At 45.3% G+C, this 27059-nt stretch overlaps 1 protein-coding gene and 2 long non-coding RNA genes across 11 annotated transcripts in view; 2 read left to right on the top strand and 1 right to left on the bottom strand.

Moving 5' to 3' along the window:
* KDM4B (lysine demethylase 4B) overlaps nt 1-8910 on the top strand; it is a 90998-nt gene extending 82088 nt beyond the window's left edge. For all 9 annotated transcript variants that reach the window (XM_040537486.1, XM_040537484.1, XM_040537487.1 and 6 more), the window contains 5 exons: nt 601-786; nt 915-1079; nt 1839-1958; nt 4976-5068; nt 6982-8910. In XM_040537486.1, the coding sequence (XP_040393420.1) occupies nt 601-786; nt 915-1079; nt 1839-1958; nt 4976-5068; nt 6982-7167 (750 nt within the window). In that variant the 3' untranslated portion in view covers nt 7168-8910. The remainder of the gene's footprint in view (nt 1-600; nt 787-914; nt 1080-1838; nt 1959-4975; nt 5069-6981) is intronic.
* A 7660-nt stretch (nt 8911-16570) lies between these two features.
* On the bottom strand, nt 16571-20874 carry LOC121060061. The gene is made up of 2 exons (XR_005814735.1): nt 20013-20874; nt 16571-19031 (listed from the first exon to the last, which is right to left on the bottom strand). It is a non-coding gene; the product is annotated as an uncharacterized LOC121060061 (long non-coding RNA).
* Nucleotides 20875-20997: 123 nt separating this feature from the next.
* Nucleotides 20998-26885, top strand: LOC121060060. Its single transcript, XR_005814734.1, has 3 exons — nt 20998-21166; nt 24934-25037; nt 26180-26885. It is a non-coding gene; the product is annotated as an uncharacterized LOC121060060 (long non-coding RNA).
* Nucleotides 26886-27059: the final 174 nt, after the last annotated feature.

Genomic DNA, 27059 nt, shown 5'->3' with positions numbered 1-27059 from the left:
GTTCCGGTACATGAAATGATATTCTATTAGATCTGATAGATAAAATGTTCCATTAAACATAATAGAACAAACTATTACACAGTTATCCTCTGTTCTGTTCTTTCCAAAAATGATCACGTTATTTTTCTGCAGTGACTGTGATGGCCTAGCTGCAGTTTGAAATAAGATAGGCATGTTTTATATATCTAAGGAGGATGAGTATTAATAGGCAGTTCTTGAATAATACTGATGTGTGTTTGTCTGTTAGGTCCTCCTTTCTCTCAGTCCTCCTGTGAGCATAGTCTCAAATTGGATTTTAGTCTGCTTCACCATCCAATATGGTTCTGGCGGGCTGACTTACTGGTAGATGTCGCGGTTGTGGGAATGATAAGAAACTAACTTGGCTTACAGGTGATTCTAGGCAAGTGTATAGAGTTGGACAGGCAATTCTGGCAGTGTTAGATTTGACCTCATAGCATGAAATATCACCATTTTCGGCTGTGGCTTCTGTGCTGTAGACACTAATGTTAAGAACTTTTTGACCCTGTCAGTTATCAGGATGCCAATATGTTGCATTAAAGCTGCCGTTGACTGTCTGCATAATGCTAACTTGTGTTTCAGAAATGCGTGTACTGTCGGAAGCGGATGAAGAAAGTGCCTGGTGCCTGCATCCAGTGCTCCTATGAGCACTGCTCCACTTCCTTCCACGTGACCTGTGCGCACGCCGCTGGCGTACCCATGGAGCCGGATGACTGGCCCTACGTTGTGTCCATCACTTGCTTCAAACACAAAGCAGCTAACCAGAATGTAAGTTTGTTGGATGTTTTTTATTATTTTTTTTAATTTCTGCTGTTTTTATAGAACAGTTTCACTGCACCTGTATTTTTAACCCAGCTTTTCTGATTGCCAGTTTCTCCCTTTTCTCTTCAACATAGATTCAGTTTCGAAGGGAAGTGACCCTTGGACAGACTGTGATCACAAAGAACCGGAATGGACTCTACTACAGATGTAAAGTGATTGGCACGACAACACAGACTTTCTATGAAGTAAACTTTGATGATGGTTCATACAGTGACAACGTTTACCCAGAAAGCATTATTGTAAGCAGCTCACTATGGAGACTATTACAGTTATAAACGAGTGCGAAGTGTAACATGTGCATTCCTTCTGTACGCTGTGGGGTGGAACAACAAAAGTTTAAAAAAAAAAGTCATAAAAGTAAAGTTGCTACTTGCATAGAAAAACTCATACTGTTCTTCACCACCATCCTTCCTGTTTGTGACATTATCTCATTTCATTTTTTTTCTTTACAAAAATGTGATATTGCTATATGCATATAACTTAACAGAATGCAGTGTTTGTTTTAAGTTGCATCCTATTTGTTTTGTGGTTGAATAATCTCTCCTTTTTCAACTGACAAGTGTGATTCATGGGGGAAGCAGGTTATAAGCACTTCTGGTTCAAAATAGGAAATGCACTTAATAGAGGGAATGTATAGAAAAGGCTGACTCGTCAACTCATGCGTTCTCTTCCTGATTGTACCATTGATTCACCATGTGAAACAGAGCAGGTCACCCCGTTTGGTTTTGGTGATATAGGCAATTTGATGTTTTGGGATTTGTAATGAGAAAATTTCTAGAACTGAGTACTGTCACCAGAAGGAGGTGCAAGTGCTTATTTCTGTTCTTTCGGTGTTTAATGGTTTGTTTGAGATTTGTGCAATTAATCACAAGTCTAGTAACTTTCTTATGCTTACTTATAGGAACTTCCCGGAGTAGTGGTTTTTAACACACTTCTTCAACTACTTGTTGAGCTTTGTCTCTGTTGGCTGTCTGACCTCTTTGCCTGTCTGTCCTCAGAGCAGAGACTGCATCCGAATGGGACCGCCTCCAGAGGGTGAGATGGTTCAACTGCAGTGGACAGATGGAATCGTCTATAAGGCCAAGTTTATTGCAGCCCAGATCAGTCAGATTTATCAGGTAAGTATGGAAGAGTATCCGTGTACTTCATATCGACATGTCTGATTGTTACCCCTATTGTATAGGCCACTAATGTTGAATGTGTGCTCTGGTCCTGAAGAGAGAATTTGCCTTCTGAAATTAATACTGCTGGTAGTCTAAAGAGAAATATAGTGTTAAAATAGGATCAGGGTAAAGGTATTCTGTGGCAGAATATGGCTGCATGGCTAGACATATGTCAGACTGCTCTTAAAATATAAAATAGATTTGCCATTTTTTGTATTGTGGGAAAAACACGCAACTTCTTGATTATAGTTGTGCAGTTTTTTACAGCTGAAGAGTAGGAAAAAAAACATTAGAAAACCGAAAGGACTTGTTCAAATCACTACAGGATTGCTTAGCAAGCAGTAGCTTTTCTCTTGAAGGTAAATGTCTTTGCTCTTTATTTGGATGAAGAGGCAACACTTAAAGGCCCATTGGTCTCCACAAGCTGTTCCTTCTCCTTGACCCATAGCAATTGTTCCCTGAGCGTTCACCACTATTACGAAGCTTCTGCACAGGAACTTTCCCATAATAGAGGGCAGATGGAGGAAAAGCCATTCACCTCCATTGTGGGAAAAGTGTTTAATGGCTGATGTCTCAGATTCGTTAGTGGAATACTGAAAAACAGCTCAGATCTGACTCAGGTCAAAAGTAACCTGCTCCTACTACTCTCTGATGGCTATCTGATGGCTCGTGCTAACTGAGCTCATGACCTACAGTTCCCCATGAGCCAGTATTTACATAATTAAAACTTTCCTTGACAATTCAAGAGAAAGGAAGGGAAATTATGGGTCAGGAGACTACTTCAAGGGGGGAAATAAACCTGTGGCCATGGGAAGGTACTTTGCAAAGCAGTAGCAGCATGTGGGAGTAATAGTCTCGTACACTCTCACCACCTCTGTTTTTAAGTAGAGAAAAACAGCAGCCAGGTTTTTTTTGTCTTTGAGTCTTGCACATAGAGGATTTTTGTTTCTGGAAGGCTCTAAAAGTAAAGGAAGATTTAACCTGATAACACAGCATTGGTATTTCAGCACAGAAGGTTTTATACGATGCAGTGTGTTCATTGGATTAAATCTGTTTTAAATGTTACCAAGAAGCTGAAAATTATAGTGATTTATAAAGGAAAGTGTACTTTGTGCACATCCTTTTGAAAAATACATGCTGGAATATAATTGTTATTTTAAAGAGGTTGATGCCCCTAGACAATTGTAAAAGGCAAAGGAAGTCCCAAATCTTGCATTTGTTTGAAATTGGGTTCTGGTTTCTATCCTTACTGCACGCAGAGTGTTTCATATCTGTGTGCAAAGAGCACAATAGTCCACCTCGTCAGTTAACGGTCTTCTTCGTGTGCATAATGGAAAGTAAATGCTTCAGAGAAGATGTGATCTGAGGTGACCCTGGTTATGAATAAGTACAATATGTAGTTCCATAAAGATCTATTTTTATGCATGCTTTTCAGCTTAATCACAGTATGGGAAATTGTTGTCAATTTCTCAAAGGTAAAAAAAATTTGAAACAGGCTATTCCACTGATAGTGACAGATGACAGAAAAATATGCATGAAGGAGTCTGGGTTTTTCAGATCGTGCAGTTACCTATAGGTAGAGCTCTTCTCCATGGGGAAAATAGCCTGAACAGCTTTCGACATTGGTTCCTTATATAGATACTTATTTTCAGTAGTTACCGTGCATCTCTATTGTCTAATAGGATTATATTTAACAACACAGAGGTGGGGTTTTTGTTATGAAATAAGTGTGTTCGTAGGAAGACTGCATGGATTAGCTTCAGCATTTTCATCTTGCCTTATTTTGCAGTAGCTTTCCAGTTCTCATATCTAAGCCTGTGCTTTGTGTGCTAAGATTAGTTGTGTATATTTAAAAAAAATAAAAATAAAAAATACCCCAAACGACTTTTAGCATACACTAATGTGTGTTCAGAACAGGCCTTAAGCCTTATCAGTAATTTGGAGCTTTAATAAACGAAATCCAGCCACTGTGTGTGTGTAATGGTTTGCGATGCTGCTGTCCTGCGTTGCCAGTTCTGCCTTTCTGCTGGAGATCGAGCACAGGTAGTGGAAATGGCAGACCTGCTTGTGGGTCGGCTCTTAAACTTGTCCATTTGTTTTCCCTTCTGACTCCGCTATGCTGGCGGTAATCTGTAAAACCGGAGAGTAAATGGGGCTAGTAGCACTTTAAACCACCTCAGTAGGGCTCAGCAGAGCTCATCTGTCAAAGGCTGTTCTCCTACCTGCGTAGTTATTACAGCTGATGTATGCTGCTCGGTTAAGGGACCTCAGCAGGCATCGCAGGCCTGGTGTAACTGATGAGTAGTAAGACCTGGGCAGCACGGGAGGAGAAGTTCAGAGAACAGATGATTGCTTCCTTCTGAATGTGTCCAGTCCGAACTTGCCATCCCCTATTAACCGTGTTGTGTCTTTCTGCGTTATCCAAAAAAGTAATAAGTCTTAAGTAAAGGAAACGAGAATCTCTTAACATTTGTTAATAGTTTTAACATTTTTATATGCACGTTTTCATGAATAAACATTCCTGTAACAACTGATGCATAATTCATGATATAATCAGTGCTTAGTGAAAAAGATTTGACGTGAGGACTTACCACCATTTCTTGTACCTGGCTGATTATTTCTGCTTGTTAAAATATAGATGTATTTTAGTAGCTGGGGTTGTTTCCTCATGACGTGTAAAAGTGCTTTGTTTAAGATGAAAGAAATTCTTCATATTGGCCTGAATACAGGGCTGTCTTTTATTATAAGTGAAAAGCTGCTTTTTTCAGGATTTGAATTTAAAAACCAGTAGAAATCTCTAGCCCTCTGACTGGGATGGAGGACAGAAGTGGGACAGAGCTGGCCTCTGATGCTTCCTTGGTATTCCCATGGGACTGAAGGGCCCATGCTTGGCATAATCTGGGAGTGAACTGTTCAGGTACTGTAAATCTAGAGGCCAAATGTTCTTATTTGATGTTCTGCCTACTCTGCAGGTCGAGTTTGAAGATGGTTCCCAGCTAATGGTAAAGCGTGGTGATATTTATACCTTGGAGGAAGAGCTTCCAAAGAGAGTGAAGTCTCGCCTGGTAGGTATCAAAGGAAGAAGTGCGGTAAAATGGCTGTGGCTTGCAGTACCCATTCACATTTTCTTAACATATTGTTTAGACATTAAGTGAACACAGCCTCCGCTTTCTCTGGTTGTAAAATCCCAGGTCTTTTGCAGAATATGTATAGCAGGAGAAATTCTTGATGTAAATGCTTGAGAAGCATTTAAATGATTTTCCATTTTACATGTTCAGACCTGATTTTTGTGTTCTCTGGTTGAAAGATTATGTTCATGCCATTTTACACCACATAGTGTATGAATTTAGTTCTACGGATTGCCATTCTGTCTGAATACTGCCTTTCCTCATAAGTCACGTGGATGGGCCTACAGCTAAGTGGAACCTGGAGAACTGGCTAGTGACATGGGACCAAGCCCCCATTTCTTACCAAACAGGAGATGTAGAACATAGTCCTTACCTACAGATCTCTTATATAAAAGATCAGTGTGCCTTTAACTGCATGCAACTGAAATATTCAGCCTAGAAATTGAGGGATTTATTTCACAGCTTGTTTGGTTCCAGACTTGCGGGATGTTTTCAGACCTGGTGCTTTGATCTTTAAAGTCATCTCATTTAAAGAAATAATGAGACCAGATTCTATGCCAGCGGAGAATATACAGTTTTCCTCTTCATTCTAAATGTCATGTTAGCTAGTGCATGACAGGGATGGATCCACAGAGTTATTCTGTGATAAGGCTGTGGGCTTCTGTCTCTCTTAAGAAACAAAAAGAGGATGGTCCACCCATTCCTTAGGAGTACACAGAACTTCTCTGCCAAGTTGAACCAGTGATTCTGTGAACCTGCAAATCCATGGCCACCAGCAGAAGCATGAGAGGCACATTGTTAAAAATGGCCTAGTAATAGCAGTTACGTGGAAAAACTCATGTCAGTTTGGAGGAAACCTTTGTTTGCTTATGCATGAAAGGCTTTTACCGAAAAAAAAATCTGTAAAATGGTTTCTGTAATGTATCTCTATATGGCTTCTCCATCTTCTTCGAGGTCATTCATCACAGTAAGACCTCATGGCATAAATTTTACAGTCTAACAATAATTCACCTTGTTATCCTTGAAAGATTTTTGGTGGCAAAGAAACATCCTAGAATTGATTTCTAGGATGTGCACAATATTCTGGTTTATTTAAGCTTGACTAGTAATAAAGACAATTATTGGAACTCTGAAATACAAGATTTGGAAAGTAACATATTCTCTGCAGTGGAAACCATCAGACTTTCTATCAGTTCCAGGGAAAGGAATGCAGGCTGGAAAGTGAATTAAAAGTTTCAAGTCTGGTTGAAAGCTAAGATTTTTCACATGTACTTTCCGCTGCCAGGAGCGTTAGATGATACACCGTGGAAGTGATGCTCACGGTGCTTTAATGTAGAACAGCAGAACAAAGGAACAAAGCAAAAGGAAATTATAATTTCTACCAAGAAATGTACCTCTTTTGAGAGTGTAAGAAGAGGATGAGCAGAAGTAATCATTTGTACAGTCATGTTAACCCCAAATGCTTTCTTTAGGTCTTGGTCTTTCTAAGACACCAGGGAAGCCCCAATTTCCTGTGTGCCTTCTACTAGGAATGAATAACGTGAAGAGAGAGAGGAGGATAGGAGTAAACAGTGAACTGGCAAGGCAGGAATTGAAGTAAAAGATATTCTGATACAGGAGGAAGGCAACTTGAGGGCTTCTCTTCAAGTTTGGTTTCAGAAGTTTTTCTTTCAGCCATGTGCTTTGCATGTTTTGGAGTTCGCTTTTTGTACAGAAATTCTCTGTACCAAATTCGTTCGTTCGCTTGTTGTCCCTGCTGCCTTGTTATGCAGGTGCACTCAACAGTTTGTACAGTCTCTTTCTGTTTTCTTTCTGTGCCTCTAATGACTGTACTTTCGTGTCTCCTGCAGTCCCTCAGCACTGGGGCCCCTCAGGAAGATGTATTTTCGGGAGATGAAGTGAGAGCAGCCAAGCGCCCCCGGCTGGGGAATTCAAGAAATCCTGAAGAATATGGACAAAACCAAGATTACTTGGCCTTTATGGAGAGCCTGTTGCAGACACAGTACCAACCTGGGACTCAGAGCAACATGTTTTAACCAGGATTAATTAAATACAAAGTTAACCCTTTTCAAGCCAGCGAGGAAAAGAAAAAATCAACAACAAAAAACAGAAAACTGTGGAATAGAAGACCAGCGTTGTGCAATAGTCTGCTGTGAATTCCTTTCATCTTCTTCTGGTTTAGACTGCAAGAAAATTCTGTCTGGCTGCACGCTACCTCTACTTTGCCAGACGTCGCTGACCGATAGGAGCTTGAAAAACTTTGACAGCATTTCACATGGAGACTCGGCAAGAGTTTGTACTAACAGAGCTTTGTGACTGGCTCCTTTCTGTAAGGCTTGGAAAGGGTTAAAATTTGATAAAATGACTTTTTAAAATATGTCAAACTCTTTTGTCTTTAAAGGTGCTATTACATTGACTACTGAAGCAGCCTTTGGAATTGTGTTTTCTGTACATAGAAGTCACCTTTGTGAAGTTTTCTATAAATAAGCATTATTAAAAAAAAAAAGCAAACAAAAATAGGAAAATGAAAGTTTCCACAAAACATTTTTCTAGATTATGGCTTTAAAACTGAAAATAAAATCCTCCCCTCTCACCCCCAAATGAAATGTGACTAATATTACAGTGGGGAGAGAGAAAGCAAGCGCAGATGTCCTGGAGAGTTCTGGGTTCTTTTTTGTAAAGAAACACTATCTTCTTTGTAATCTGGGGAAGATGGGGAAAGAAATGTTTCATAGCTGGGATGTTTCTTACAGTTAATTCTCTTAAAGACATGTGATAGATGTGTGCATTTCTGCCATGTCACCAGGAAGGGACTTAGTGAAACAATGGCCAGGTTCTGGTCATTCTTGTCATCTTCCTTCCCCATCTTTGCCATCTAAGTTGCTTTCTACTTTAAAAAAAAATAAAAAAAAAATCAGCATGGCTTTCAGTTACAATACGCCACTCGGTTTTGGCAAGTGTTCTGTTGCTGCTTCTTGTGTTAGTTCCTTTACGAGCCATCCCCTTCCCCACTGCAGACTAGAGCATAAAGGGATTGTTCTAGCTCTCTGGTAGGCATGTCTCCCATAGGAATCTTTTCTTTCTTTGTCTCCATTTTTTTGAGTTGTGTTCCTTACAGTTGTGAGAATCATTCCATGACAGAAGCCTGGGAGGTGTTTGTATGTTTTTCTTTTATCCTATTAAAGAAGAAATTCCCCAAACATCTTTGATTGTTGTGACATCCTTTACTTAAGTAAAGACTGAGCCTTTGAGATACTCCTGGGAAGAGGAACGCAAGCCCTTCTTTTGATTGGACTCAGTTCGCTGAGAACTGAACAAGCATTAAAGGCAAAAACAAATCCTCAAGTACTGAGTGGGCAGCTCCCACCTGAACACTTGAAAATCACCTCCGGTCCAAGAGCTGTTATGGAACAGTGTTTCCTAAAGAGCCTAGTCCTAAACCCTACTGAAGTCACTGGAAAGTCTTCCACTCTCCTTGGAGGACCTCTGTAGAAGGAAAGAGGACTGCAGAAAGAGAACTGCAGCCCTAGTGCAGAGCTGGGAAGGGGACGTGGCCTCCAGAAAGTCTGGGTGAAGGGGGGCAGGGGGGCACCATGCCACTTGCCCAGATGACCTGGCCTGGCAGAGGCCACGGTGAGACAGTAGAGCTATCCGGAACGCTGCACGGCAATCTTTTCCACTTAATTCCCTGAAATTACTGGCCAGAAAGAGACAATATTCTTTTTTTTTTTTTTTTTTTTTTAAGTCCCATTAGCAAGGTGGTCATTGTTCTGTGGAGAGGTTTTTGAGCAAGGCTATAGCTGGATCTTGCAGGGAATAAGTGGGAAGGATTTGTGGGCTAGCAGATGGTAGATTAGCATCTTAAAAGACTCGATGGGTATTAAACTGTCCTAGTGAAAGAGTGGAGATAGAATGAAGCAACTTTTTAATTTTTTATTTTATTTTTTTGGGTTTTGTTCTCCCTGGAGAGAATTGGAGTTCCCTTTATTTCTTCCTGCCTCTGCTACGGGTTATTTTCTCTGTGTGTTTGTGTCGGCGCGCGTGCACGCGTGTGTGTTTGTAAGAAGTTTGAAACAGGGTTTTTTTATTTCTGAGATACTGACGTTTTCAATGGATGTCTCCAAGAATAAAATCAAGCTGAGACTAATAAAAGTTTTAAAAATTGGCAAGGTTCTTAAAAGCCTCAGTTGTTACTCCTACATAGCTGTCTCCTGTCGGTTAAAACATAATTTAGCAGAAAGCTTGCTTGTATAAAAGAAAAAGAATGTTGCCAGGCCACAGAGAAATATTTAAAACAGTTGAAAGAGAATTTTAACAGCAGAGGATTTTTTTTGGAGGGGGAGGGGAAGGGTGGGATGGGGATGAGTGGTTGTGAGCGACGGGGAATTTCCTCTGCATGTTCAAGTCCTGACTGAAATAGCACCGTTACTGTATTCATATGTAGTACCTTTTAAAAAACACTATTTATATTGTACAAAACAAAGTGTGTTTCCTCCCCCCATACTCAGATGATGAGTTATGTTTAAACATGAACCTGGAACTGTAGATTGCCCTTCCTTGTTGCAGGGGTTCTCCTTTTTTTGTTTCTTTTTAAATCTCTCTTTTTGGTTTAGGAATGACTTGTGCAGATTATCTCTAATGGCCATATTGATGGCCTCTGTGCATCAGACTATTGAAAAGGAAATAGGAAATGCACATTCCTACCCTCCCCTTCCTCCAGTGAAATATATTTGTAAGTGTCTGATTATGTGCTATAAAAATACTGATTTTTTTCCCTAGATTAAGGATGTGATGTATTTTTTGCCTACTTTTTTTTTTTTTTTTCCGCTGCCTCTAGGTTCATAATGAATTAAAGGCTATTGAGCACTTCAGAATTACAATTTTTGGGGGGTTGAAGTCTCTTCATTTCTAAGATTAAGGGCTTTTGTACTGCAGGAGAAGAAAGCTCCCAGATCTGGTTTGTAATGATGACTGATTACCTGAGCAAGAGAAGCCAAGACTCATAAACAGGAACATGGTCTTTTCCTTCTGCTCCGTTAATCATGCAGAAGAGCTTTTTGCACCCCCTCCCAAAATTAAGAACCAAGCTTGCAATGTATTTTTGGTCCAAGGCCCAGGATTTGCTTTAGCTGGATTTCTCGTAAGAACAGCGGTTGCTAAATAGCCAGAGGTGATCCTAAAATCCTTATTTTTTACATCACCAGGTTGCTATCCTTTTTGGGAGCCTGCCTCGTAGCCTGCCAGTAGCCTTTCTCTCTAGCCCTTGGAGGTCGTGCTGACATTGAACCTCTTGAAATAGCATCTTCCTGAACCTTCCTTTAAACACTTTCATTCCCTTCTCCAAGCCCTAATTCTTTTCTACAAATTCCTCTCAAATTGTTGCAGTATGAGGCTAATGCTGCAGAACACGTAAAAGAAAAGGAATCTGCAGCTTCCAGTCCTTTGGGGCTTAATAGTTTTTCTTGAGATAATCTGAGGAATCACTAGTGGGAAAAAGCTGCTGATAATTCCATTGGAATTTACACCCACACCGAGCTTACCTTTGAATTTAAGGTCTGCTATATTGCTGTAATAAGAACAAATATAATTTTAAAGATGTGGTAAGAAGTGGTACATGCTTCTAAGTAACTGCCTGGATCAGTCATCAAAAGTCAAGGTTCAAAACTTTCTATCACAGCCTCACAGAGTGGGATAGGCTTTGTCACACAAACCTCCCTAAGTCACTGTGGTTTTCTGTTCCTAGCTGAGATTGCTGCACTCAAATATAGATAAGTGGAGTTATAGGAAATGGTGCTGTACCCAGGGAGTTGATGTGAGTACTACGACTGCTGTAGCGAAGAGCTTTGCTTCCTGTGCTTTCCTCTGTCTACACTTAAGCACCGTTTGGGGCTGGATGAAAGACTGTAGATGAGCGCAACTCATTAGCCTTTTCTTCTAACCTCTCTGCCTTTCTTGTCCCTGGAGAAAGTGAGTTTGTGTCTGTCTTCAAATATTATGCAGCTGCCTCTCTTGCTAAGGCAAGTTGCAGTCCTTTTGCTTTTCAGTTTCTTCACCTGTGCCAACGCCATCCTCAGGAGGCCCTGCTGGTGGTCCCACGTCCCACGGCATGCTCACGGGTATCATCGGTGCGTGCTGCGTGGTCTCCTGCCTGGCACTTGGCCCTGCCCTGCAGGGAGCTTTTCAGAGGACACAGCCATTAGCAGACCTGCTAAGGTGAGGACAGGATCCCCCTGTGCGATGCTTTGGCTTGTGCAAAGGACTGCACTTCAGTTTCTCCTTGCTGCTTTGCACAAGTCCAGCTTCTCTTGGGCTGGTGAACAGCAGAGTGTCCTTACGGCAAACAGCTGCTCCGATACCTGTAGCACAGAAGCTGATAAAACTCCCTGAGTCAGTGTCACTAACTGCCACATGCACAATGAAGACATTTTGTGATAATTGCTGGCAGCAATGAAGAGACAGGGATCAACAGGCTGCTTATTTCTACCATGAGGTCAGCAGAGACTTTTGCTGTTTGCCTGGCGAGTGGAATGGGAGAGAGAGATTTGTTAACTCCTGGTTGGGTTAAAGAATGATCTTTAACTTGGGAAGGAGAAATGGAGGCGATGTCTTATTTCCTTTCTTCGTAAGGGACAGGATTATTAAGTAGACTTTAAAAACGGCACTGCTGGTTGGGGTGAGGCTGTTGTCCCTTGACTACTGCTGGGACGGAGTGGACAGCCCTAACTTCCAAAAATGTGTGTTCCATGTTTACCGTTTTGCCCTTTGCTGTCCCATCATACTGTCACTCCAGAAGACGCCTTGTGGTAGCTTCTAGTCCTATTGAAACAATTCTTGCAAGTGCCTTGCTGCAATCTCCAGCATGCAGATCTACATGAGCACGTTCACACGTGGCAGTTTGTGGCTTTCCCCTTCACGAACTCTCCTGGCTTCCAGCGGTGCTGCCGGTACATGGGAGGGTCAAGAGAGCTCCCAGGCACTCCCCCTTTGATGTGCTTGCTTCCTTTCTGCTTTGCTTTTGTGACTGTTTATTTTAGGGAAAGAGCAGATGATGGAAAAACATCATCACATGCTGCAGACATCTGTGCTTTGGCCAGTTCTGCAGAGCTTCTATTTCTTAAGGTTATTCTGTGGGGATTTTTCTCTGTTCCTCTTCCCTCACTGTTCACATTAGTTTTTCATCAGTAGTTCTTCAGCTTGAACAAATTGCACCAGTTTACTAAAACTACTCATTAAACAGGTGCAATTCTCTTCTGGAAGAATGCCCTTATTTTGGTTGGAGTGCTTTCTTTGGGGAGTTTCAGCTTAAGATAATCAGGAGCAGTTTTAAACTAAACTTTGCTTTGAACCTGGGAATGCTGTTTTAGTTTAAAAGCAATTTGAGTTGAACTAGCAGAACTTATTAGGGCATGTCTTCCCTGGTAGTGGGCATCCTGTGACTCAGGGCTATGAGGAAGGCAGTGAGCGATCAGCACGTTGCTTCTGTCACCTCTCTCTCTAGGTTGAATTTTTTCAGAGCATAAAATGAAGACTTTCCTGCAGTAGGTCCTTTTGCTAGTACTGCAGTGGGCAAGTCCTTGTTACTTTTCTTGTTGGGGCTTCTTTTCCCTATGCTTCATACAGCTAAAGGTAGGCTAATGAGCTTTTTACACTCTTTTAAAAATAATTCCAACAATCGCAACATCAGAAGCCCCATTTTGGACTGAACTGCAAACGGACCAAGTCAGGAAGTGCAGGTTTGCAGCAGACGAGGTTTTCCAGGCATGTGATTATACTTTGACGGATTAAAGCAAGGAGGAGCACTGCACGGAACCTGCCGAGTGCCAGAGCTGTCCCTCTCATACCCTGGCAGGTGAGAGAACAGCTCCGTGCAGCCCTTCCCACACCCTCCTGCAGTCTGACACGTCCCAGACACCTCCCAGGGTGCTTGTCTTTGTGCCTGTCCGTGGGATGCTGTGACTTCAGCTTCATAGTGCCTGGGCTAGAAGGACAATTTGTCCTTTTATCTCATTACAGGTTAACGAGGAAACCCTGTACTGAGTTTAACCCTGAGCAGTGTAAACCATCTCAGCTTCTGAGCATCTAATAGCGATGATACTCATGGGTGCTCCTCGAGGGGGCATTACTGCCTGCTTTGCCAACCAGAATTTTGTGGGAGGAAAGGTTGAACAAGCTTCTTAAGACCCCAGCAAAAACACTCGGAATGAGTTCCTGTGGGTTCACCGATTTCCAGCCCCGTATCCAGGCCATCTCGGGGCTCTCACCTCATCAACAACCATACTGGTGCACACAAAAAAAGCAAGCAACTTTGGTGAAGTGCCAAGGCTGGAATGAGTTGGGGATGTTGAGCTGGAATGGTCTGGCAGCTTTGATAGCAGAAAAAAGATAACCGCTCGGTTTATTTGCACACCAATAGAAAATCACTGGGAGTTATTTATTCTGCATTAGAGGAGCAAAACAATTAAATTTTTTGTTTCCAAGAGGGGAAATGGAAAGGTCACTGTGTAAACACTGTTTGGAATTACATAGCGACCACAGCTTAGCCATTTTTCCTGTGGAATAAATAAGAATTTGGCTGTGTTTCAGCACAGTTGACTTTGGCTTACCTCTATACTCTAGTCTTGCCATTTCAGATGCCAGCTGCTAATATCCTCCAGCGAATGAGCTCGTAGCCAAACTGTCTCTGAAACAGGAGTGATACCCTCCCCTGTGCCCCAGATCATGGTTTAAAAATAAATAAATGGACAGATCCACTGCTCATCTGCTTCATTTAACGAAGCCATCTCTTGAAAACACAGCAAATTTTCTTTGATTAGGAATGAATGGTCAGTAACCCATGATGCAAGCCAAGATGCTGCTGCTGTTTGGAATACCAGGGATTCATCTGCCTGACTAGCAAGATCAAATCTGACTTGATTGCAGGTACAGAAGGGTCACTGGACAATTTTCTACGTGGAGAAGCAATGAGGTGGGGGAGAAGGGCCGTTGTGCCGGTCCGATCTCCTGGTCTCTCCACTTAGAGCTGAGATTTATTTCTTTTTGTTATCTTAATAGCTTGGAGCCGCTAGAGGATATCTAGGCTGAGGAAATGGTGCATCTGATTAATCTGGGATTCAGCTGTAACATGGAATTAGCGCTGCAATCCCATAGCTGTGTGTCCTGTGTTGGGTGATTAATGCGAGATTTTTGTCCGTGTCTAGTGAAAAATCTGCCTGACTGCCACTGTTTCTGTGAGATCCCACTGCTCAGGGATGTTTCTGTTTTACAGAAACAGTTCATCACAAGCTTTTTTGACTAATTGTGAGTGTAGAAAATTGGCTGCTTATTAAATGTTATTATTACCCTCACTTCTGTGGCATTCTGAAATCAAGAGCACGGTCCATTTTATCCAAATTAATTTCTCTGTAGTTTTCCTCAGTAGGAAGAGGCATCCTCATATTTGCAGATGACACAACATGGTTGTGGTGCTCTGCAGTGGGTGGTGTCACACTGACCTATTGCTGTGGCTGAGTTTAAGCTCCCCCTCACCCCCGCCTTTTTTTTTTTTTTAATTGCCGAATGATTTCACAATATTTGTGTGATAAACCTGGGGAGGGAACCCCAACATCGAGCCTCTCTGCCCCACCACTGATTGTACTTGTAGGTACTTCCCTTGATTTTGGACGCCCTTTTTATGATTTTACATGATTTATTCTCGAAGCACAAAGACCAAAACTTCACCTCTATTTATAGCACTGCCAGAATCATGGCAATATTTCACTCCCAGCAGGTGATTGACTGAAAAGATGGGGAAAAAAAACAACACTATCTTATCTCTGGTGCACTGCTTTGTTTTCTTATGCAGTTTCCATTGCAGCCTGTGCTCTCTTTGCTGCTTCTGGTCTTAGGCTGGGCAGTATTTTTAACCTCTGTGCCTCTCTCCTCTACACCAAAAGCCCAATAAAAGGTATGTCCCCTTGGGTTTCTTTTGTCAAGACCACAGTAGTTGGGCCCTTGCAGCCCCCCAATGCAGTGTGAATGCAGCCTGTCAGTGTCTTGTCACCTCTCTAATGTGCTTCTATTTACTGCCATAATCAGCACCCCTGAAAGGCAAGGCTGAACTGCTACTATTAAATATAATTGTCACCGTGACAGGTCCATTGTGGGGTAGAAAATCTGTGCCTTTCAGAGCTGTCTCTCTGATAAAGAGCAGTAGTGAAATCAGAAACGAATCCCCAGGCTCCACACTGGCATGGCGATGGGGCCTGGGCCTCTGGAGGCTCTGAGGAGCGAAGGCCGCTTGTTGCATCCCTGGCTGTTGTCCCCTGTATGAGTCAAGGAATGCACAGCATTAACCCTCCTCTCCTTTGCTCCTCCTGCCATCCTTAGATCCACCTGCCATGGACACCATGGCCGTGTTCCTGCTGTGGGAGCCTTCCAGGCAAAGCTCGGGCCTACCAGGTGAGGCTGCACCTACCAAGGAGGAGCACTTGCCAAACCCCAGCCACAGGTGAGTGAATTCCTGCCACAAAGCCCTTCAGGTCGTGACCGGTTGCTTTGCATTGAGGTATGTCACTGAGAAACGGGGGGAATCTGGCCTCTGGGGACTTGGGCTGAGGCTTTTCCCTCTCATCATGTGTGTGATCCCAAGTGACAGTGCCAAAATTAAAGGAGACTTTTCACTGGTATCAGTAGTGCTAGTGCTACCAGAGTACTAATTATAGTGGAGAAGACACTTCCCTTACCAACCTCTACTTCAAGCTCTTTATTGCTACCTTAGAAAAGTAGTATTGCAGTGTCCTGTGTGATGTATTTTGGAGACAAAGTTGGATGACATTCAATTCGTCTGTTGGTTTTCCTCTCCCAACTTCTGCCTGGATACAGCTGAGCATAAAAAAAAACACCTCGGCTGAGAAGGTTTTATAGTTGCACCAAGATCCCTAAAGCAGTTTCTCCTAAAATATTCAGGCTTAGTCACCAGTGAGAATGCATAGTGTAGCTCTAAGATTTGGAAACTGCGTGTGGATACAAATGCGCAAAATGCCTACAGCACAGCACCTGGCACCTGAAGCCTCTGTCAGTGCAGGGGGGGAAAAGAGCATGAAATGAGCTCCTTGGAGGCGCAGCGAGCTCTGCAGCAAGCAGGGCGGTCTGCTGAGAGCCGGCGCGTCCCGCTGGAGATTCCTGATGCTGAAGCTCGTCCTGCCACTGCCTCCTGGCTCAGTACGGCACTTTGCTTGTCTGAGCCTCGGTTTCTAAATCTGTATCATAATGGTTGTAATCTTTCCTTTCTGCCATCCTTTTCCTTCTTATTTTTATGTCAGTTCTCAGTAGGGGAAGTTTCTTCTTTTTAACAGCCTTGCTGTCAATTTAACAACTCTCCACTTTCCTGTGGAAAATTGCAAATAGATTCTCCCAGCTGCTTTCTTCCTACACCAGGTTAATTTCTTTCCTTGGGACTTAGCTGCACTGTGTTGAGCGAGGAGGAAGATGCCTGCCACGAACAGGCTTTCGGTGCTGGGGAGCGTGTTCTCTCCTGCTGACCTGAGCCTCCAAGCTCCTGGCAACCTGGAATTTCCTTTAGGGCTTCTTCCAGTCCAGAGCGAGGTTAAAAAAAATTAAATCAAGGTAGCGGAACCCAACACGCTATTTTACACTGTAGTGTTTCTGTGATTTATTAACTCCAGAGTAAATCAGGGAGATGTATGGCATTACATTTTTGTGTTACAGTGGCATCCTGCATACATGACTGGGTTTGAGACTCTCTTATAGAGGAATAGTAAAGCACAGCTAGGAAAGGCCTCTGCCCTGGGAGTAGTTTGCAGCCTCTGCCAGGGAGTTGCAACAGCTCTGTCTAGGACACAGTGAAAAAGGGTGATGGTGAAAATAAGGAGAACATGTGCTTTCCTGTATGTGTGATAGCATGTGTAATTATGAGTCTTATGGATATTTTATTTTAGTGACACAGCAGACAAAGAAGTAATAAAGCATCAATGAAAACTTGAGGCAGCTTGCTGCTGATAGTGTGGTAGAGGTTCGTCTTAAAGGATTTGGAGTTTACACTTTCAGGGTAAATTTGGGGCAAGAAAATAAAGAGTATTACATGGTATTTCTTTCACCCTTTGCAGCTGCCTTCTCCTAGTGATAGGCACTCAGCAGTAGGGTGGAATGAGATTAAGAATGGGTAAACTTATTTGGAATGCTTGATTTACTTAAAATTATTATTTGCTTCCAAATCATTTCTACTGTGTTCTAAATGAACATGGTGCTTCCAAAGAGATGGCTAAGCTCAGAAGAAAACAAAACAAAACAGTGAATTTTTTGGCATCTTAAATGTTTTGCGTGTTGGATGCCGTCTCAGATGTCAGGAGCCGAGGTGTGAAACCAGCTTTGGCACAGATCCAGCCTCTCCCCCCAGAACCACAGACAGAAAGGCGTGTGAATTACCCGTGAGAGAGACATCAAATGCACTGTCAAGGCTGGATCCTGCTGCCGCCAGGATTCTCTGAGAGAGAAAGCAGTTTATAAAGGTTAGATAAAATAAAATAAAATAAAATAAAATAAAATAAAGCCATGAGAATTATGCAAGGCACCCACTCCTTTGCAGTCCCGGAGGACCCTCTGGGGATGCCTGCTAAGAGGGGGAGCAGAGCAGACAAAAGCCGCCAAGATCTGATAATAAAATCTGTTTGGAACAGCTGTCTGCTGACAAGTATAATAAACTGTATTAATGGTGTCATTATTATTCCCTAATTAAAAGCTAATAACTAAGAATTAATTGCCTTTAAAAGATGAAGCAGTGCTATGGCAGGGATTTATCTCTGTTTTTCTTTGCTTGCCTGGCTGTGCTGATATTTTCAAGCTAATTAATTTAATCAAATCTTACTGAAAACTAATAATCTCTCTGTGTCAATTCAACCAATTGAATTAAGAGGTGTTTGCTGTGTGCTGGGTTTAAAAAAAATATATGCGTGCTCTTTGCAACTTGTTACCTCGGGTGATGGCAGACAGCGGGGCTGCGCGTGGCATGGAGTCAATAGGGTCTCAGTGGCAAACTGTTTGGTGGGCAAAACTTTCTCGTGCTGTGCAAGGGAGGGAAACGGAGCATCTCGGGGCTGGAGGAACCACTCCTCTGGCTGTTGCAGTGTCCCCAGGACCCCAGGTTTAGGGGGTTTATTTGGGGCAGAAGGGCCTGGCTGCAGCTTTCAGCTATGTGGTCACAGAGGTGTTCACAGCTTCAGCTTGGCTGACCACAGCTTCAGCTTGGCTGACCACAGCTTTAGCTCGGCTGACCACAGATGACCTTTCCAAGAGGCTTTTTGAAGGATGAATGCGGCTGAACCACCTCGTGATGGGTGCCTGGACCCCCGCATGTGGCTGTGCTGAAACACTGCGACCGGGCAGGATGATGGGCTTGGCCTTGGGGCACCTTGTGGGGCTCGCAGCAGGGCGCAGGGAATAACGCTGCCAGCATAGATGGATGTAAAGCAGCTGCAGCCCTAGTAAGTGGATTTTATCCAGAGAAAGCAATAAATAGATAACTACAGGTATCAGGAGATCTCCTCTTCAGAGGTTGATTAAATCTCAGATCGTCTGCTGGCACTGAGGGATGAAGCATTGTGTTGGGATCTGATTTTTTCATCTGATGGGCAAAAAGCCAGTCACAAGCTTTCAAGTCTTGTGAGGGCCACGACTGTTTGTGGGCACTGGTGTTGGCTTCCTGCAGAAGCCAAGGATGGGGCTGAAATCCATTTCTCCTTCAATACTCTGTCTCGTGTGGGAGCATGGTAGGAAGTGCTCGCTGCAGCCCTGGCGCTGGCTTTGTCTGTGCCTGGGGCTGTGCCTGCCCCAAACCCTGCAGCAGATGGAGATGAAGCGAGGCCGAAGGCTCCCGTGGACTGCCTGCAAGGTTTGGATCCTCGCCCTGCAAAGCAGAGGCAGGTCCTGCTTGTGCCACTCTGGATGTGAGCGAAGCAGCGCTAAGCCTCCTCGTCCTCGTCTCTCCCACCTTGAAATGCCCATCCTTGCCCTAAAAAGTAACACTTCAGCATCCCCCTAGAAGCTCCTGACAGTTGTGTGATGCTAATTGAAAGGAACCAAATGTTCTTTTTGGAAGTTCACTACACCGGTGTTAATCTTCTGTGCGGAGTGATTTTATTAAAGTTCCCCTAAGAGCAAATTGTAAATTCATTAGAGCCTGGTTTGGACTGCACCCTCCCTTATTTTGGGTTAAAAAAAAAAAAAAAAGATTAGAAGTCATCTGGGCTCCTTGATAATTAAAAAGAAGATGCTCAAACATAATTCTTAATTAAACTGTAATGAGATAAGAACTGCGTAGCCTGCTTTTAGTCTGTTGGAAAGATGCAGAGGTTCCCATTGTAATTATGTGATTTATGATCTTCCACATGAAGGTGTAATTAGTCGTTTCCCCCCCCCCCCCCCCCCCTTTTAAAATTTAAACATTATTTAGATAAAAAAAAAATTATGCAGCAGTTTGAATCTGCTTTTCCAGTTGGAATAGTAATTTTTTGATATAGGTTTTTGATACAGGTTTAGGTTTTTTTTTTTAGGTTTCAACCTAAAAAATTCCCCCATAACTGTTGGGCAGCTGAGAGGTGAGATGGTAGGACACAACCCTGGAGGCTGTTAGATGTGAGAGGGTGGCAGGGGGACGTGGGGACATTCAAGGCCAAGAAATTGTGCAAGCATCTCTTACTGCTTAAAGGGGAGGAATTTGTGTTTGTGGGCGGCACCTGTGGAACGCGTGCCGCGATGACACCGCTCCGCGACACTAATTAGATCCGTAGATGGTTTTTTTTCTGCCTGTCTGATCTTTTGTGAGGAAACGAAGCGAGTCCTCAGCGTGCTTTTGCAAATAATCACCGGGGAGCTTGATAACACCTACCTCAATGTCGTTACGTAAGGACTGAAAGCAGGCCTAGAGCTGTGCACTGAACGGCGTTGTGCTCTGCGGCAAGGCAAGCCACAGGTGAGCGAGGTGTTGGCGAGTTCTTTGTTTAAATGCCTTTTGAGGCTGCTTTTGAAGCAGACAAAGCGCAGGGTGACAAGCTCAGAGCGGCGCCTGGAGGGGAGAGTCTGTGGAAAAGAGGGAGAGAAGGAAGAGGCCTCACCTGTGGAATGAACCCCCATGGGAGATGAGTGTGACCTCCAGACCTTGCTGCTCTGTAAGGGTAACGCTAGACTACCCTTAGCAACTGAAAAAAAAAAAGGCCAAATTGCCAGACGCTGCTTTGCGTGGCCTTCACAGAGCCTTAGCTTCAAAGAGCCGGGGCAGGGATGAGGACAGCGGTGTTCTTTGTGGAAACTGGAACGTTGATTTTGGTGAAAGGCCTGCCGCTGCTACAAGACTATTTCTAAGAAGGATTTTGTAAGTATTGCTGCATCGCGTGAGTCATGATGGCCCACGTCCCACTCCCTCAGATTTTCCAGGTTTTCCAATGCCCTTGGCAGCCAAAGCCGGCGAGTGCCCCGTGCTGCTGGCACCTCGTTGGCTGCCCACTCCGGCTGCTGCGCTTTCCCAGTTAGTCCTGTCACTGGCCCAGCTCGGCCACGAGTGGTGTCTGCAGCCGCAGACCGGTCCCGTTCGTCAGAGAGCAGACGGCCCTCCTTTCCTTGTAACAGCACAACCTCCCCGCTTGCCAGGAGAACAATTTTGTGAGCGCCGCAAGATGTCTGAGCAGAACTTTGTGATACAGTCGTCGACAAAACTGGGAACCAAGCGTTGGTTTTCTTTTAATTTTAGAAGGGATTTTGGGTTCCTAAACTTGGAAACGTTGTGGGACTCTGCTAGTTTCTCAAGTGCTTTGCATTGCATGACAGCTGTAGCAGATTTTCTTTTTGCTTCTCTTTCAGGTAAACAGAGAAGAAAGCTAATTGTCTGGACATTGGTGGGGCCCAGCTGCTTTGCCTGCACACCTGGTGCCACTTTGCGGGGCTCTGGGCCCCACTTTGGGTCAGTTTGCAGCGAGGTGGCTCCACGAGCAGGGTGTCCTGGAGCTTTCCTCTCCCTGTGCATGGAGGCCGGAGGCACAGACGGAGGTTAGTTGTGTTTGTGTTGTGGGATCTGGTGGACCAGCAGGCACTGCTAGCTGATGGGCAGCGATCCCCCTGGCTTGTTTGGCTTTGGTGTTATCCCCTCGCCCTTCCCTGGGGTGCTTTTGTGTCACCGCACCTGTGTCTCATTTCGAAAACCTCGGAGCAGAGCTGGGGGCTCATGGCTGCTGGTTGCTCTGTGGGGCTGTGCTGGACTTTCCCAGCCATAAAGGGATGGGAGGAGGGCCTGGGGGAGATGAAATCTGAATTAGAAGTGTTTAGCAATTTCCTGAATAACACCTTGCATGCAGCTCAGGCAGAATGTTACGTGTTTAAAGAAAAAAAAAAGATTTTTTTAATCATTTGGATAAATTTTTTTTAGAGGGGTTTATTATCCTCGGTAAGCCTGGGCTAAAACCCTTGTGTAACCTATTAATCTGGGATTGCCATCTGCACCTACATGTGTGCTTGTATGTATGCATCGCTGTGTGCACACAGATGGATGGATGGAGCACGGAGCTCTGTTCATCAGGATCTGTCTCTGTACTGACCGGGAGGGAACCGCGCGTGTCTGTCCTCCATGAGATAAAGGCGTGAGGAGATAGTGACATCAGGGTCTGGGCTTGGTACAAATTGCAAAGGGATCCGGAGTTACCGCTCTAGTGTGTAGATGGATGGACAGATAAGTGGGCAATAGGAAAATAGGCAGATTAAAGATGGCCTGGGATGAATACGTTAAGTGGCTGGGGAGGGAGTGCTGTTAAGAAATAGAAATGTTTCCCTGTTGTTCAGGCTTCAGCCTTGTTTTGAAACAGTCTAGTAATTTGCTTTTACTGTGAGCAGTTCATACAAGCACCAGAGTCAGACTCAGCATGGGTGAGGTTTAAAGCAGTCGTCGTCTCATTTTAGGTCCTTGTGTCTGGCCTGGCACCCCCGGGTGCTATGATCAGATTGGGCCGGGCTGTGGGGATGAGCTGTGGACCTGTCCCTGCTCAGCCCAGCCTGTTTCAGGCAGCACGGTGCCATCCAGCCCGGGAGGGAGCCTTGAGAGCACCTCGTGCCAGTGCTCGGGGTCGCCCAGCAGCCTCCCAAGAGGGGCTTGGAGGCCACAGAGGCCGAGGTGTTGGGCACATGCCATCAGCGTGTCAGTAAGGAGGATGATCACAGGAGTGGCGGGTTTTCAGAGCTGCCTCTTGGTGTCCAAGGCTCCTCTCCAGGCCGAGGTTGTTCTGCTTCACGGGGAGAGCACCAGGAGCCTCCCCGAGCTGGGAACGGTGCTGGTTGCGATGGGAGCTGGTGCTGGAAGGGCTGAGGGCAGTGCCAAGAGGAAGGGACGTGAGCGGCTGGAGGCAAGGCGGTAACCCCCACGGGGGGCTTCCCGTGGGGTCCCACAGGGATTGCTGGCGCTTGGAGGTGAGGAAAGGTTACGGCGGCTCTCGGGGAGCAGCTCAGAGGTGTGCTTTGTGCCTGGAAGGAAGGGCAGGAGGGATTTGGGTGTAGCTGTGGGTGCGGGGATGGGCAGCAGCGTGTCCATTCAGGCACCTGCTGTGACGCTGTGATACGTGGTCGAATTGTTCTGGTTTCCTGATGGGGAGATTTGGGACTAGCCTCCCCCATCCCCTTCCCAGTGGATGAACTTGTTGAGATAATAAGACAATTTTCTCAGCGCCTGCTAGGGTATTTACTTTTTCCATTTCAATTCTACATCTGTTCAGTTACTGACTTGGAATTTGCAACCATCTTATTTAGGAGGAGGAATTGATTTCTCATTCTGTTACTGCTTCCCTCGCTATAATTAAAGCGTAGTGCAACATGAAGAATTTCTCCTGGCCTGGGAACTGGTTTGCCACTTGGGTAATTCTGTAAACCAAGAAAGGCTTTTCCTTTTCCTCTGGAATGTAAATTACGGTTACATCTACTTTCAAGTCTTTGTTCTGCTGCAGGGGACTAAAGGGGCTCTTGGTTTAGGCTCGTGCAGAGACGTGGGGGCTTTTGCAAATCAGTCCCGTGGTGATTTGGCATCCAGGCCGATGCAAATTAAGATGGATGCATGCGACGGTTTTGCATGGTGTGGGGCAAATGCTCACCAGGACGAGCCTGCTCCCTGCAAACCCCTTCTGCCGAGCTCCGGCCGTGCTGCCCTGAGCTGAGCCCCAGCCCTGGTGAGGGGGTTTGGGGCCCAGCAGCCTTCCAGGAGCCGCACTCGAGCAGGGGAAGAGTAATTCGGGGAAGAGGGAGGGCTCAAAGAGATGTTTATTAACCCATGAAAAGAATTTGATCGGGATTTACATGTAAATGATGTCAGAAGATGCCTTGAGACCCACTTGCTTCTGAAGAGGGCTGCACAGGGCTTGGGGTCAGAGGCTGCGCCCCTGGCCGGGCTCGGGGTCAGCTCCGAGTCCTGCAGGGCAGCAGGGAGCAGGGCTGCTGCTGGCTGAAGTGGCTGTGCTGTGGAATCGCCCTGCAGAGCTAAAACCCCAAAATGCCCTGGACGCCCTCCCCATGAGGACAGCGTGCGGTGCAGCCACCTCCGCAGGGCTGGGTTAGGCTCTGCTGTCCCTCTTGGCCTCAATAAAAGGGCTCTGCAATGGAGATTCCCTTGTAAAACCACGATCTCTAGCCCTGATCCTCTGTGAGGGATTGTGTCCGTGGAGATGTGGAGCCTTGCTGCCGGGCCTGTTCTGGAAAAATCCTGCCTGCAATGCTTTACTCCTTCCACCATGCATGGGCATAGCTAATAAATTGCTGTCAAAGCAATCTGTCAGAGCTCACGTTAAAAAAAAGAAGAGGGAGACAGATTAAAAAGGGACCTTTGAATCAATAAGAAACAAGAACCTTCCCTGCTGCCCTGCTGAAAAGGGGCATTAATGGAGCAGTGCTCAGGGTTTAATTAAAAAAAAGCCAGCTAACCGTGGGCTGGGTTTCAGGCTGCTGGTGCCTGGCAAACCGAGCCCTGGAAGACGAAGCCTGGACCAGAAATGTGATTTCATCTGCTCGGCGCAGCGAGGCCGGGCGCCGCGGCGCAGCCCGTGTCCTGCGCACATCCTGCAGCCTGGAATAATTTGTGCTTAATCACACCACCAGCACGTCGGTCTGTCGCATTCAGAAGCCACAAATTAGGATGTAATTTCGGCAGCTTATGAGCACCAGTAAAACGCTGCATCAGTGGGACTACTTAGTGCGTGCAGGTTTGTGATCGTGTTCGTGGGGCCTCGGCATCCCTGAGGCTCAGAGCATCCTGGCCTAATGCAGAGGCAAGAAAACCTGCTGGGTATCTGTGAGAGAGGAATCTGTGCAAAGCTTGGCGATGTGCATCAGTACCAATCATACTGAGCTGAGTCAGAGCAGCAAGAGTTCCAGCCTGGAGGTTTTTCATGGAGCCCGGGCTCTGCAGGGCCCCTCTTTTCCCTCCTAGCCCTTAGGAGTGTGTACGCGGTGCTGTCTGCTCTGTGCTCACAGGGGGGTTTGGCTTTTATGCTGGGAGCTGTGGGAACCTAAATGCACCAGGGCCGGGGTTGCTTGGCTCTGACGGTGTTTTCCGAGCAGTGTTTTCAAGCAGCTCACCCGGGGTCCTGTTTTGTTTTCCTGCAGGACATCCGAAGCCATGCCGCTGCCCGCCAGGGTGGCAGGGGATCCCGGAGGGGGTGCCTGGCCATGCTGCAGCTCCTGGCCTTGGCGGTAGCAGTTCCTCTGGGTGTCCGATGCAATGAAAATCAGAAGGCAGAGGTGTCAATTTTTTGTGGTTATAATGCTTGTCTTTCTTGATATCCCAGAAAAGGAGGAAAAGGAGCTATTGTCCGATTGCTGCCTGCTGTAGGCCTGTTGCTGCTGCTGCATCAAGGTGGAATCAGTGTCATTTAGCATCTTTGCAGTTCTTGTAAGCCTTACTCTTGCTCTGAGATTTTATTTTGTATTTGCTCCTGTAACTAGCTCCCTACTGTATTGTGGTTTTTTTTTTGAAAGATTTACCTTGTCCCTAGCTGCTGTTCCAGTTCTTTGTCACGCACGTCCCTGTGCTCCACGTGGTATTTATTTCTGTTCAGTGAGTGAGAGTTTTGCATCTCCACATGGGGTGTGGTCACACCAGCTCAAAAAAAGGATGGAACTAAACAAAGAGACGGGGGAGCGGCGATGGAAATGATTAGCAGCACAGAGAGACAAGAACAGTATTGCTGAGATCGCAGGAGACCAGGTAGGCACGTGCCAGAACTACAGAGGCTGATGAACAGCGCTTAGAAAGAAAATCGTTTTTTCCTTTCTATTCTTCAGTGGTGGAATGAGGGGATATTAAAAATCAACACGTTGACTGAGGCAAGGTTGATGAAAGGTAGCTTTGCTGTGTTGTACTGCTACCTTGTAGGGTTTGGTGCCACGAATTATCTTCAAGTCCAAGAGATTATTAGGAGTTAAAACAAAAAACAAACCAAAAACTTTACCATTCATATAACTGCCTGCACAAGATGTTTATAAACAAGGCTACTGGTTTCCTCCCCCTTTTTTCCTGTGCCATGAGGGTTTGATGTTGACTCCCCGCTTGCTCTATCTGTCACGTGGAGTAACAGAATGTTGGAGGTGATGTAATTCCCTGAGTTCACAGCTCGATGTTTGATCGCAGTTCTATGTTAACTTGCTAAGCCTTTTTTTTCCCTTTAAGTGGGAGCCAAAATGCTGCTGGTGGTGTTCTAGGAGGGCGGGAGGGTTTGTGCTGGCACAACACAGCTGTAAAGGTGTGTGTGTGTGTGTGGGGGGGAACTGATATAGGAATACTCTCATCATCCTGCTGCTTCCAAAAACCTGCATCTCCTGTGTTTCCCTGCTTAATGTCTTTCTGATTTCACGTGGAAGAACAAAAGGTGAAGTTCAGGCTAGGCTGAGCCTACCTGGGCATGGCACCTGCAGTCCTAGTACAAGACTATGGTTTAGCTTATTTGCCATAAATCTGTCTTGGCTGGACAGTTTGTGAGCGCCTCATGCTGAAATTGAGACGGGATCTAATGTTGCCACCCCATTGTGTTGCAGGCAATGGAAGCACGAGGCACTGCCTTTTCCAGCGGTGGAGCTGTGACCTGTCCGCTCCTCCTGAGCTCTTCCCCTCAACGTAGACTTGGGAACGTCGGCAGCATCACAAGGGAGACCTCCATCTGCACTGGCCTTGTGCTTCAAATGTGACCGTCGGCTTTAACCTCCTCCTGCTCTAAGTAAGTGTGTTTCTTCTCTCAAAAAACACTTGCCTGCAGGCTTGGTGCCATGGGCCCACAGACTCCAGATTGAGCAGCTGAGGGGACAGGAGCTGCTCCTCTTGATGCCACTGCCCCACATGAGAGCTACACAAGGCAGCAGCAATGGAGGCCACCAAAGGGTTTAACCCTGAAGGCAGGCATAGCCCGTGCAGCTGTGGCTTCTCGGGTGAGCAGTGGTCCTGGTACACTCGTGCCAACGGCCACACTGCTAGACCTAAGCCAGGGGTATGCGTATACCGCTGTCACTGCAGATACTTGGCTAAAAGCTCTCCAACTGAGGTTGTTTCTTTGCGACTGCATGTTTGGCTTGTAGAGGTGGCCTATTTTTAGAAAGAGCATAAGCAGAGCAGAGGGAGAGCAACCTGCCACCTGGCTGCGTGTGCTAGGGAAAAGGGTTTTGCAGTTGCTGCATTACACGGAGCAACTGCTTCGTTCATTGCCCGCTCCCAACAACAAACAGGTTTGCAGTCAGGCCTTTCAGACAATCTTCCTTTAATACAAAGTCAATATATCTACATACACAGTGGTATGAAAACCACTTACTGTTTCAGTTTGAAATAACAGTGTGAAAGCAACAGCACTTTGCTCTCATACAAAGGAAAAAAACCTCCCTCCCTCCCCCCAACTCTTCCAGTAAGATTTTGCTGCAACATACTTAG

Source organism: Cygnus olor, chromosome 26 (assembly GCF_009769625.2).
Source record: "Cygnus olor isolate bCygOlo1 chromosome 26, bCygOlo1.pri.v2, whole genome shotgun sequence".
NCBI lineage: Eukaryota > Metazoa > Chordata > Aves > Anseriformes > Anatidae > Cygnus > Cygnus olor.
This window is presented reverse-complemented; position numbering and strand designations above follow the sequence as displayed.